Here is a 13,351-nt window from a genome sequence, read left to right on the forward strand (position 1 = left end):
CACAGTTACATAACTGAAATAGAACAGGTTTCATCTCCACTGATTCCTTTTAATGTGGAGGAGTGTAGCAGTGTTCTGAGCCCCTCTTGTGCAGTATCTTAGCTGTTCCATCTCTAAGTCACTGGAGGAGTTAGTCGGAGGCTGCAGGAACATCATCTGCAGGATACGGAGAAAAAAAGGGAGGGCTGTGAATATTGCCTGTGTACAAAACCAGCCATGCTGATATCACAGATTAATCACACTCTAGATCTTGTTTTAACATATGGCATAGAAGCTCTTTTGAGCCAACCATCCCTTTAACGTTAACTAGTAATGACTTCATGAACTTCTTCACAAATAAAATTTTTATCATTAGAGAAAAAATTACCAATAATCATCCCACAGATGTAATATTATCTACAGCTACTCTTATTAGCATTGATGTTAAGTTAGACTCTTTTTCTCCAATTGATCTTTCTGAGTTAACTTCAATAATTACTTCCTCCAAACCATCAACGTGTCTTTTAGACCCCATTCCTACAAAACTGCTCAAAGAAGTCCTGCCATTAATTAATTCTTCGATCTTAAATATGATCAACCTATCTCTAATAATCGGCTATGTACCACAGGCCTTCAAGCTGGCTGTAGTTAAACCTTTACTCAAAAAGCCATCTCTAGACCCAGCAGTCTTAGCTAATTATAGGCCAATCTCCAACCTTCCTTTCATATCAAAAATCCTTGAAAGAGTAGTTGTCAAACAGCTAACAGATCATCTGCAGCAGAATGGCTTATTTGAAGAGTTTCAGTCAGGTTTCAGAGCTCATCACAGCACAGAAACAGCTTTAGTGAAGGTTACAAATGATCTTCTTATGGCCTTTGACAGTGGACTCATCTCTGTGCTTGTCCTGCTAGACCTTAGTGCAGCATTCGATACTGTTGACCATAATATCCTATTAGAGCGGTTAGAACATGCTGTAGGTATTACAGGTACTGCACTGCAGTGGTTTGTATCATATCTATCTAATAGACTCCAATTTGTGCATGTAAATGGAGAGTCCTCTTCACACACTGAGGTTAATTATGGAGTTCCACAGGGTTCAGTGCTAGGACCAATACTGTTTACATTATAAATGCTTCCCTTAGGCAGTATCATCAGAAGACATAGTATACATTTTCACTGCTATGCAGATGACACCCAGCTCTATCTGTCCATGAAGCCAGATAACACACACCAATTAGTTAAACTGCAGGAATTTCTTAAAGACATAAAGACCTGGATGGCCGCTAACTTTTTGCTTCTTAATTCAGATAAAACTGAGGTTATTGTACTCGGCCCTGAAAAGCTTAGAAATATGGTATCTAACCAGATTCTTACTCTGGATGGCATTACCTTGGCCTCCAGTAACGCTGTGAGGAACCTTGGAGTCATTTTTGACCAGGACATGTCCTTCAACGCACATATTAAACAAATATGTAAGACTGCGTTCTTCCATTTGCGCAACATCTCTAAAATTAGAAATATCCTGTCTCAGAGTGACGCTGAAAAACTAGTTCATGCATTTATTACTTCCAGGCTGGACTACTGTAATTCATTATTATCAGGATGTCCAAAAAACTCACTGAAAAGCCTTCAGCTAATCCAAAATGCTGCAGCAAGAGTACTGACAGGGACTAGAAAGAGAGAGCATATTTATCCTGTTCTTCCCTTCATTGGCTTCCTGTTAAATCCAGAATTTAAAATCCTGCTCCTCACATACAAGGTCTTAAATAATCAGGCCCCATCTTATCTTAATGACCTTGTAGTACCATATCACCCTATTAGAGCACTTCGCTCTCGCTCTGCAGGCCTACTTGTTGTTCCTAGAGTATTTAAAAGTAGAATGGGAGGGAGAGCCTTCAGTTTTCAGGCCCCTCTTCTGTGGAACCAGCTTCCAGTTTGGATTCGGGAGACAGACACTATCTCTACTTTTAAGATTAGGCTTAAAACTTTCCTTTTTGCTAAAGCATATAGTTAGGGCTGGACCAGGTGACCCTGAATCCTCCCTTAGTTATGTTGCAATAGACATAGGCTGCCGGGGGATTCCCATGATGCATTGAGTTTTTCCTTTCCAGTCACCTTTCTCACTCACAATGTGTTAATAGACCTCTCTGCATTGAATCATATCTGTTATTAACCTCTGTCTCTCTTCCACAGCATGTCTATTATCCTGTCTTCCTTCTCTCACCCCAACCGGTCGCAGCAGATGGCCGCCCCTCCCTGAGCCTGGTTCTGCTGGAGGTTTCTTCCTGTTAAAAGGGAGTTTTTCCTTCTCACTGTCGCCAAAGTGCTTGCTCATAGGGGGTCATATGATTGTTGGGTTTTTCTCTGTAACTATGAAGCGCCTTGAGGCGACTTTTGTTGTGATTTGGCGCTATATAAATAAAATTGAATTGAATTGAATTGAGTAGCAATGAAGATGAGGATCTGGCTGCAAACCGGAGGCACGGCCAAGCATAAATACTCACTGATGAATAGGTAGCTCTCAGGTGCACAAGGCAGGCCTGGTAGACACGACCTGCCCACACATCCACCTGGGAGACAAAATCAAATAACCTTTTATTCGTCACATAAACAATCACGTAAACAATTTCATGTAGTGAAATGCTTTTGTGTCTGAGCTGGGACAGGCTGCAGACGTAGCCGCGCCATTTCAGGGCTTGGTTTTAGTAGGGGGGGTCTAACCAGGACCGCTCCTGGATACCGGGTGGGAATCGAATTTGCAACTCCTGCTCCAAAGATGTGTAAGGAGGAAGAACAAAACAAAAGCCCCACCCCGCCCACAGCTCCGGCCTCTTTAATGAACTCAAACTTTTTTTCATGGCTCTGAAGTCTAAAAACATACAAATAACAATTTTTGTACTTATCACAAAAGTTTAGAAAGTCCTGTGTTACAGCAGCCAAGGTATTAACCACTACCTCCAACAGAGTAGCTTCTATAAAGTAGAGCTCAATTAAATAAAAGCTAACTAAATCAAAGAGTTCATCAGGCTGAAAATCACCCTAAAGAGCTCAATAGGAAAAAAACTGAGTTCATCAAAGGAGCTCAAAGTATATAAAAGTCTTTATCTAAATAAAACTAAAGTGGGGGTGTGACCCCGGCATGGATGGTTCAGAAATATAAGGCTGTCAGACACAAAGCTGTGTGTTTCAGAAAACACGCTGCAGCTCCTTTCTGTCAGCTGTGAGGAACGTAGGTTTAGCAGGTGAGTGATGCAATTGTGCAGACACATGATGTCAAGACTGCTCGCTCTGCCTGCAATGATCCACATGATAAATAAATCACTGAAACCATTGAACTTCCTGTGTGTTGGGTCTGCTACCTGGTCCATACTGGTCCTGGTCCTTATTGTCTGGCTGACAGATCACTGACACCCACAGCTCATCCTGGCCTGTTTATCTGGAATGTTTTTGTCCACATGTGGAGGTTATATTATCATATATATCATAATATAACATTTTTTATCAAAATCTTTTTTTTGTTATTCACATTGTGGCAGCTGTCAGGACTTTCTAAATATCTGCACAAAACATGAACAGAAATTCTGGTTTTATTTATGTGGTTTCATTTATTTATTTATTTATTTTACTGTTTTTTATTATATTTTAATGTTTGAGTGTTTGATCAACAATGAAATATTTAAGGTCTTTCATTTGGGTGTTTGTTGAAGCTTGAGGTGGTGTGAACGAGGACGGTGTCTGAGCCTGATGACTGTCAGACTATCTGCACAAGTTTCATGCCTCAATCTGGGCGTCAGCCGAGCTGTGTGGAGTTTTTTTGGTCCATGTGTTTGATTATGCAAATATTTTATGCTGCATGTCCATCCTGATGTAACCTTCCTCATTCTTCTGAGCCCCCGTAACCTGTGGGCCCAGCAGGCCACCTTTAACATGGACGAGCAGGGAGGGGAACAGCTGGGTCTACCTATACCCACGTTTCCTGATTTTTTTTTTTTTTTCAAATGTTTTGATTGTGATTTTTAAAAATAAAATCTTGAAAACCAGGTGAGGGTGAAAGGTGAAGTGCATGATGGACAGGCCGGCAGTCTGTGACAGTGTTAGTAACACAGCCGACTCGATTACAAAAAGAAAAAATGTTTTCATTTGTTGAGATGATCAGGAGTGAAGATGAGTGAACTGACTACAAGGGGAAGGTTTTAGTTTTCAGATTTACCTGATTTATTGTCACAGTGAGGAGAAGCAGGTCCTCATAATGACACTGAAAGACAGCAAAGAAGAAAGTCAGAAATGAGTGTGAACTACAAAAACAGCCACTCATTTAATCTGAATCTGACCAAGTGTGATTTCCACAGAGAAGAATCTCAGTGTTACAGACGAAGTTTCACCCATTAAAAGTGATTTATAATCACACATGATCAGGAGGCCCAAAGGCTCTTAAATACATGAATAAAAGTGAGCAGCAAATGGAGTTAAAATAACGACAACTAAACATGATTTGTGTGTTTCACACCGATAAGCTGATGAACATGATGATAACACCAGTTTCAATCTTGCGCTGAGTAAAGGATGTGGCTGAATGCCAAATTTGATGGATTATAATCTTATTTGGCAATGAAGCAAACTGACGTATAAAAGGTTCACCTCGACACTCCTACAAACACAACTTCACCTTTGTGCTGGCATCATGCTGGGTCTGCAGAAATTTCTGTTTGTCCATGTTCTGGCATGCCTTGGACGACTTGGTAAGAACTGCAAGTCTTTGTTATTATACTCCAATTGTTTAATGGAACAGTAACTTCATTTTGATTTCCTTTTTTCAGCACATGGAAGTGATATCATAAATGGTGAAAAAGCCCCAGAGAACTCAATGCACTACATGGCCTCTGTGCAGAACAACATGGGTCAACATGTTTGTGGAGGATTTCTCATCACTGAGGACTTTGTAGTCTCGGCTGCACACTGTGATAAATAGTGAGTAATCAGACATCTTTTCCTGTACTCTCTAACTCATGTCACTGAAATGCATTTAGAAAATGTGTTGATTTCCTTTCATTGATCACTCCTTCAGCAACCCCACATACGTTGTTCTCGGCAACCACAATCTCAAGAACAGCAATCATCAAAAAATAAGGATTGAAAAAAAAATCATCCATGAAAATTATAAAAGTGTTGGACTGGGTAATGACATCATGCTCCTTGAAGTAAGTACATGTTCGTGTGGTTTTATTATTCAAATTATAACTAAAGAACTATCGTATGAACATATATATTTATATTTTTTACTTCATGTCATGTCTCCAGCTGCTTTACAAAGTTCAGCTAAATGAAAGGGTACAAACAATTCAGCTTCCACCTGCTGAAATACACCTTAAAGAAAACCAAGTGTGTCAGGTGGCTGGATGGGGAAAAACTGAAACTGATGTTAAATCTGTTGATGAGCTGAGGGTGGTGGACGTGTCTGTCATTAACCCAAGGGTCTGTGAGGAACTATGGCATGGTCTTCCTGCCAATGTTATCTGTGCAGGTGGATACAAAACAACCAAAGGATTCTGTCAGGTATGTTTTCTGTCCTTTCAGTTTAAAATGGCTCCTTGATTACAAATATATAAAAAACTGAATAAAAGCTGGTAAATTAAAATTCTTCCTTCTCACAGGGAGATTCTGGTGGTCCTCTGCTGTGCGACGGGTTGGCTGTTGGCGTTGTTTCTTTCAACTATGACAAAAACTGCAGTTACCCCAATAAACCCAACGTCTATACAGACATCTCAAAATACCATCAGTGGATTGATGGGATTGTGAAATCCAGAAAATATGAGGAGTAAAGAATTCACTGACAGTTTGGCTTGTATATTATGGAAATGTCAGGATTTCTGATTCTCTGTTAGCATAACCAAAAATGAAAATAAAAATATACCGCAGCATTAAACATGTGACTTCCTCATTTATTTTGAACATGTACATTTAAATAATAAATTCTTCCATATGATATATACTCAGATAATATTCATGTATAACTATATTAGTGTAAACCTACAATACAAATACAACAATATTTACTTCACCAACCAAAGGTCACTTTGCAGATGCATTAGAAATTAATTTAAATAGCTCAAAATAACAAAACTTATTTATTTCTCCACCCAATATAAAAATTATACACTCTGTTCTGTTTTATTGTCATCTTCAGAAAACAACAGATGATTATCACCAGCCACAGTCTTCTCAAAGTTTGCTGAGTCATGTACACTTAAATAATATAAATGAAACAAACATAAATGTACCTCTGTAGTGTTCTGTGTGAAGCATATGTATATTCCAGCACATGCACAGTTACACACTTTATTTTAAAGTGAGTGGGGAGTGTGTTGTGTAAATGATGCAAACAGATATCAAGAGAATTTGTATGGCAGTAGATTGATAAGAGAGACTACGTGATGCTAGAGGTGAAGCAGGAAACTGCTTCGTGTGATTCATCACCGAATTCAAAGAAATGTTTGTTGATAGACTTTCACCAAACTCCAGATAAAAACATGCTGATGGCTGCACATCGTTACACATCTGTAAACGTGTTTTCGCTGCATAAACCATAGCACACATAAGTGATATCACACATGATTAAATAACCCCAGCTGTTATGAAAGCAGACAGAAAGAACCCAAATCGGACACCAGCAGATTCAGTTTACATATTAATAAGGAGTGGGAAGAAGTGCATGCCTATTTAATCCCACCACTTTCCTATAAGTTATCAGTTTTTAATTATCTTTATTGTTATGAACCTCAACAACAACTATAAGCATGCTGCTAATTACACATTAGCAAACATAAGGTACATAAAATACAAAATATTGTCACATTATCTTGTTTTTAGAGCTTCATGATTACATGGACACATCAAAGCAAGTGCCTCCAGTTTTGGAATGTTAATTAAAACTCTGAATAAGTGCAACTACAGGGGTCCAACAAAGAATGGCCACGCATCATACTGATGTCTTCGGAAAAAAAAAAACATTCTCTCTCTCTCTCTCTTTTATTGTCTTCAAACACTGTGAAAAGTGAAGAAAACACAAAGTTTACAACATAAATGTCTTTCATCTTATCAAAGTCTCTCATGTTAGTGTCCATAAACAGTCTTGAGCCAGCAGAACAGGAAAAAATGCAAAATAATAGATATTACTGAAAATGTCCTGTACATGTATGCAGCATTTTATAAACAATATACATGAAAACCATACCTTGTGTGCCTCTTGGACCACATGCAGAATAACATTAATGTTGTGGCTGTAGCAGCATCTGTAGCTCTGTAGCTCCATGCTAGTTCTGACCCACAATGCCAGGGTTGTGCTCTCAGCCAAACTCTGGTCATGTGACCATTACAAACTCTACCTCAAACTTTACATCTTTAACAAACCCTTATTTTGTAACCAGTTCAAGTTCAATCAATGCTGCACGTTTATTATCTTATCCAATACATTTTGTATTCTTTCCAACAAATAAATGAACTAAAGTAAGCATGACTGTCTCAGGGACAGTTACAATAAGTATGAAGTAGTAACTATCTGAAGACAGACATCCATCCATTCATCAGTTCATCCATCTTTCCATTTCCTTCCGCTTATCTGGAAGCCCAGACTTCCAGCTTTCCAGCCATCTCCTCCAACTCACACAGGCGTTCCCAGGCCATTCAGGGGTTGTAAGCTCGCCATCATGTCCAGGGTCTGCACTGGGGACTCCTCCCAGTGGGACATGTCTAAAGCCTCAACCGGCTCTTTTTGCTGTGTAGTAGCTCTACTTTGAGCTCCTCTTGAATGACTGAACTCTGCACCCCCTCTCTGAGAGAGAGGCCAGCCCCGCCTCGGAGAAAACTCCATCGCTTGTATCCAAGATCTTATTCTTTCAGAGCTTGTGACCGTAAGTGAGGCTGGGGATGCAGATCAGCTGGTGCATTGAAAGCTTTGCTTTTATACTCAGCTCTCTCTTCATCTTCATCATTGATCTCTTTCTCTTCTTTATATCTCATTAAAACTATATAGTTGTACCTCATCTTGAAGAGCTTTACACTCAGACCGTTCCTTTCACTCCAAGCACAGAAACACAAAAGTATAATTTTCTTCTCTCTCAACAAAAAATCACATCCAATAAACTGTCCGATAAAAGTCCATGAAAATCCCAAACACACTGTTTTTGTTGTCTGTGGAGTTTCTGACATATTCTGATTTCGTAAATTAAATCTCTTAACACCTAGTGTAACATATTTGATATAATTTTCCCCAGGGAAAACCTTAATAAATTACACAATAAATTTTTAAACAATTTCGTTAAAGGGCAAACATAGTAAATCTGATGGAATTTAAAATGTAATTAATTTTTTAGACAAATTTGTCAAATGGTTCAATAATATCTCCATTTTCAAAGAAATGTAATTTTCTGACAAATACATCATATTTCAGGCACTAAGGAGTTAAATGCAGAGAGATGTATAAACACAGAGTGAAGAAGAAACATTCAATGCATGATGGGAATTCCCCAGCAAGCGGAGGATTCAGGGTCACCTGATCCAAAACTAGCTATATGCTTTAGTGAAAAGGAAAGTTTAAAGCCTAATCTTATAAGTAGAGACAGCGTCTGTCTCCTGAATCCAAACTGGAAGCTGGTTCCCCTGAAAACTGAAGGCTCTCCCTCCCATTCTACTTTTAAATACTCTAGGAGCAACAAGTAAGCCTGCAGTGTGACAGTGAAGTGCTCTAATGGGGTGATATGGTACCATAAGATGATTAAGATATCATAAAAAACTGATCACTGTTTTTTATGTTATACAATTCTATACAAGTGTTGTCTTGTTGTTCAGCTCCACCTTACATGTTGTGTAGTGATGCGCCACCTACTGGAATGGAAAGTAAATTATATTGGAGTGTGGCTCCTGAGCAAACCACTCCTGTGGTCTTGTGTCTTTGGCCTACAGTGATCCGTTTCCTGTATTTAAGGTTGACTGTTTGCTGATGCACCATGTGGATGCTCCCGTTATTCTAATAAGGTGGTGTAAAGGAAATATTAGCCACTGCTGTTAGCTTCCTTTGACAGTATTGGAATGCTTCTCGATATTTTGGGATGAATACCTCATTAACAAGTGTTTTTCAGCTAAGTCTCTCATCTCTTATTACCCCAAGAAAGCTCATCAATCAAGCTAAAGCGTGCTGTTATTGTCGCGGTACTGGGTCTGTGAGCCAGTGTTTTTGGTTTAAGTTATACTCTTTGAATTATTGTTTTCTGTATTATATTTATAGTTCCTGGTTGAGGTTTCTGTTCTGTTTCTGTGCCTCCCCTGTGTTCCTGGTGTCATGACTCTAGTGAAGGTTTAGTTCCATTCTCCTTATTTGTCTCCGTATGTTGTATGTTTAGTCTTAGTTCTGTGTCACTCTGTGTGCATTTCTACTGCATGTCTCCTGTTGTATTTCTCCACGTTCCAGGTTCCATGTTTCTCCTCACTGGTCTTCATGTTCCGTGTTTCCCTGTCTCAGGTTTCTAGTCACAGGCTTTTTGTATTATTCTTTTGTAGCTTCTCCCAGTTTAGGTTTTGTTAGTTTAAGTCACTGCCATGCCCTGCTTTTGTTTGCATTTCTCTTTCCAGTAAAAATAAAACTCACTCACAGTTAATCATTAGTGCCTGCATTTGGGTCCACACTCCTCACCGCTCCACAGTTATGACAGTTATTCATTTTAGTATTCATCTCATCCAATAAATTTGGGAACGAAAAATATTAGCATAATGGAAAAAGTATAATTTGTTACTACTTTGGGCACAATACACGTCATTGATATATATGTTGAATAATTTAGGGTCCAACAATGACCAATATAATCAGTGAGTTTCATTAAATCCATTTATTTTTGCTCACAACAGTGTTTTGTAATGTTGTTTGTTTTATCTGCAGCTCAGTTTAAAGACACTGATCAGCTCTGAGTGCATTAAACTTACCCCAACACATGTGTTTCCGATTGAAAGAAACAGGAGCAACACTCAGTTTATTCCAGCCTGGTTCACTAATAGGTCTGTTTCTATCATGTCCTCCACCCCTTCCTCTTAAATTCTATATATATAAGTCATCCTGAGGGTAAACACAAGCATTCAGTAGTCAAGCTTTCTGAGCTGATCAAAGATGAGACAGGTTTGTATATTTAGGACAAAATAACACAACGATGTTTGGTTACTGAGCAGCACCTTTTAAATGATGACCATTACCAGGTAATGTGGGCGTGCAGACACAGCAAAGATCAGAAGGATCCTTCCTGTTCAAGCATGTTTATAGTCCTGTCAGTTCTGTTAAATGCATATCAGTTCATATCAATACTATTTAGAATGTCCACGATAAATTTAAGTTTTGGAAAACACACAAAGCATCTGTGAAATGGGTGTAAATCTTTTTTTTTTTAATTACCCAGACAGTTATGGTTTTTCTTCCCTACCTGCAAATTTGCTCACCTGGTCTTCCCACTTTTGTATGATCTCTGCATCCTCCTCACTCATTCTTTGCTCTAACAATCACACAAAAATGATAATAACAAAAATAATCTGAGTTCTTATTAGAGCAGGTTGGAGATCCACATTTGATAACAGTGTAAATCGCTGCTTTGTTATGTGAAATGATCACCATCAGTGAATGTGGGCAAAGCACAAGGTACCTTGGCATTAAAACTGTGCTTCTGACTACACGTCCACTCTTACCTCTCAAGCTCTGTGCTGTCACACAAATGGTAAATGTAATAGTGTAGCAGAAATTATTGCAATATTGTAATTGAGCTGCTGCTGATAGGTAACGGCTTTAAATTCATGTAGAAAGAAAACCCTGGTTCTGTCACTACCTATAAATGTGCTGTAAACAGACCATGAAACTATAACCATAATGCTCATCAGCTCCTGGGCTGATAACTCGTGATATTCCAGCATGAGAATTTGCTCTAGTCTATATTAACGAGTGCACTGTGACATTCTGACATGAAGAACTCTGCGTGTTTAAGCCTGTTTTCATTCATTTACCATCTCCAAAAGACAAGTTGGCTAAATTTGACATTAGGATAGTATTATTATTATTAAGATTACTGGAGATATTTAAGGGATGCTATGATGGAATTTAGAGGTCCCCCAGAAAAGGTCTAAACTCGCAATTTATTATTATTATTAGCAGTGTTGGGTAAGTTACTTTAAATTAGTAACTTCGTTACATTACTAGTTACTTCTATCAAAAGTAACTCAGTTACTTCAAGTTACTCGTTACTTTCAAAGTAACGAGTTACTAGGGAAAGTAACTTTGGTTTTACTCAGAATTCTCTTGTTAATGTGTTGCTTCCATAACTTTGCCAGTCTTCTAGCTTGCTTACTTGCCACAAGTGCACTGTGCCACCTACCAATAGAAAGGAAAAGATAATGTGCACATTTCCACGAGAGAAATCCCACGCCTGGACCGTCATTGACTGCTGCCATGATTCTAGCCTACGTCACAGCGTCATGTGCGCCTTTTACATCCAACACAAAAACTGCAGTCGTGGAGGTTTTGATTGTACTCAGAACTCTGAAATTCTGTCTTCTGAATAGGAAGATGTAGGTAACACCAGACTGCAGATGAGCTGCATACAGGGCTGGACTGGGACAAAAAATTGGCCCATGCATTTTGACTAGAGACCGGCCCACCATTATAGGAAAAATCATAAAGCCTTTGAATGAAAACAAACGCTGTTGTGACAGTGATGTACACTGTCTTGATGGTATATATGCATCAATCTATCAATCGTTTGTTGTAAGATTCAGATAATTATTTTTTAAAAGCTATACATTTTAAATGAGAATAAGAAAGAAAAGTATTTCCTTGTGCCCACCTCTCCCTGTTAATGCCCTACCTGCCCCCCTGGCAAAAACTTTGCTAGATCCGCCCCTGCACAGTTACCAGCTGTCAGCTATGTAAAAAAGGATCCTGGTGTTATTTGTCTCTCAGAAACAGTTCATAACTTCCCTTCAACTCATTCATGTCACCTTAAAGGTAAACCTGTTTCTCCATCACCTGTTCAGCTCTGATGATTCAGTAAGGACATCTCCTGGTTTCATCTTCATGTTTCCCTCTCACCAGATAACCAAACCATATCATGACCAGCAGCTTTTTTGCAGCTGTGGCTCCAGCAAACATCAGCTGATAGTAGAAATTAATATTAAATAAATTCTAACAACAGCTGATCAAGCTTAAACGTGCTGCTGTTGTTTAACGCGACATCGGCTGGTTTCCTCTTTCTGGCGCAAAGTGGGCGATAAACAAACAAGAGAGCCGATCAGCTGATCATTGATCAGTTTCATGATTGAAGTAGAAACAGGAGAGGGAGGGGAGAGAATGAAAGAAGAAGAGGCAGCTGTGCAGCAAAGACACAGAATAACTCCAGCTTTGTGCCTTTTTCATTGTAGCTGAATTACGGGACAAACTGTTCCTTTTCACCTCAATAAGAAACGCGTAATATTTTCTCTGAATACCAGACGGGACGGTTGGCAACTCTTATAACTTATGAACAAAATAAAGTTTAACATCGTTAACATCATAGCACCCACCCAGCTGTATAGAAACTCCGTCATGCTAGCTAGTACACAGTACGGAAAAAGTCAGAATAACGAAAATAAACTCCACCTAAACTTGGTTCATATCTGACCCAGAGAGACTGCAGGTCATAACTTCTTACCTGAAGTTCAGTTCACACTTGGACCGGCGGCCGCCTCGGGTCTCTTTTCCTTCTGCGTCCCCTTTTCCTTCATCCACCTGCTGGCCTCACCACTTGCTAATGTTACTGAATCTGTGGAAGCTCTGCGATAGCCACTACACGAAGTAACGAGTAACGACCCTATCTAAATCCCAGTAACGAATAACGCGTTTCTGATTTTGGAATAATAACTAGTTACCGTGCTCGTTACCACAATAATAACGTAGTTACTGTAACGCGTTACTTAATAACGCGTTAGTTCCAACACTGATTATTATTAGTAGTAGTAATAGTAGTAGTATTAGTATTATTATTACGTTTGTGAGACGTTAAAGTAGTGTAATGATAGCGACCACCGACAGATGGCGTCAAAAAGGGAGGGTGGGGAGAAGCAATGGAGGGCGGGGCTTTCCGACGTAAAAGCAAAAACAGACACACCCCGTGGCCTAGTGATGGGCAGGTAAAGCTTCATGAAGCACTGAAGCTTTTCATCCAATTGGTTCATCCCAGCGCAAAGCTTCTTGAAGCTTCATTTGCTCTAGTAGGACACCTACTGGACGTAAAAATATTAGTTGGCATGAATTTGAAGAGTGTGGCCTTTTGCACACAGCCTGTAAATGTCAACAACAAAAGGAGTGTGTAA

At 39.2% G+C, this 13,351-nt stretch overlaps 1 protein-coding gene across 1 annotated transcript; it reads left to right on the plus strand.

Annotated features, from left to right (window-relative positions):
• Positions 1–4,661: 4,661 nt before the first annotated feature.
• On the plus strand, positions 4,662–5,799 carry LOC308394292 (mast cell protease 1A-like; the record flags this gene model as incomplete). Its single annotated transcript, XM_080878549.1, has 5 exons — positions 4,662–4,719; positions 4,798–4,948; positions 5,046–5,178; positions 5,279–5,533; positions 5,632–5,799. The coding sequence occupies 5 exons, from the start codon at positions 4,662–4,664 to the stop codon at positions 5,797–5,799; spliced, it is 765 nt and encodes a 254-aa protein (XP_080734675.1).
• Between the last annotated feature and the right edge of the window lie 7,552 nt (positions 5,800–13,351).

Source organism: Rhamphochromis sp. 'chilingali' (genome assembly GCF_963969265.1).
Source record: "Rhamphochromis sp. 'chilingali' genome assembly, chromosome: 3".
NCBI classification, from domain to species: Eukaryota; Metazoa; Chordata; class Actinopteri; order Cichliformes; family Cichlidae; genus Rhamphochromis; species Rhamphochromis sp. 'chilingali'.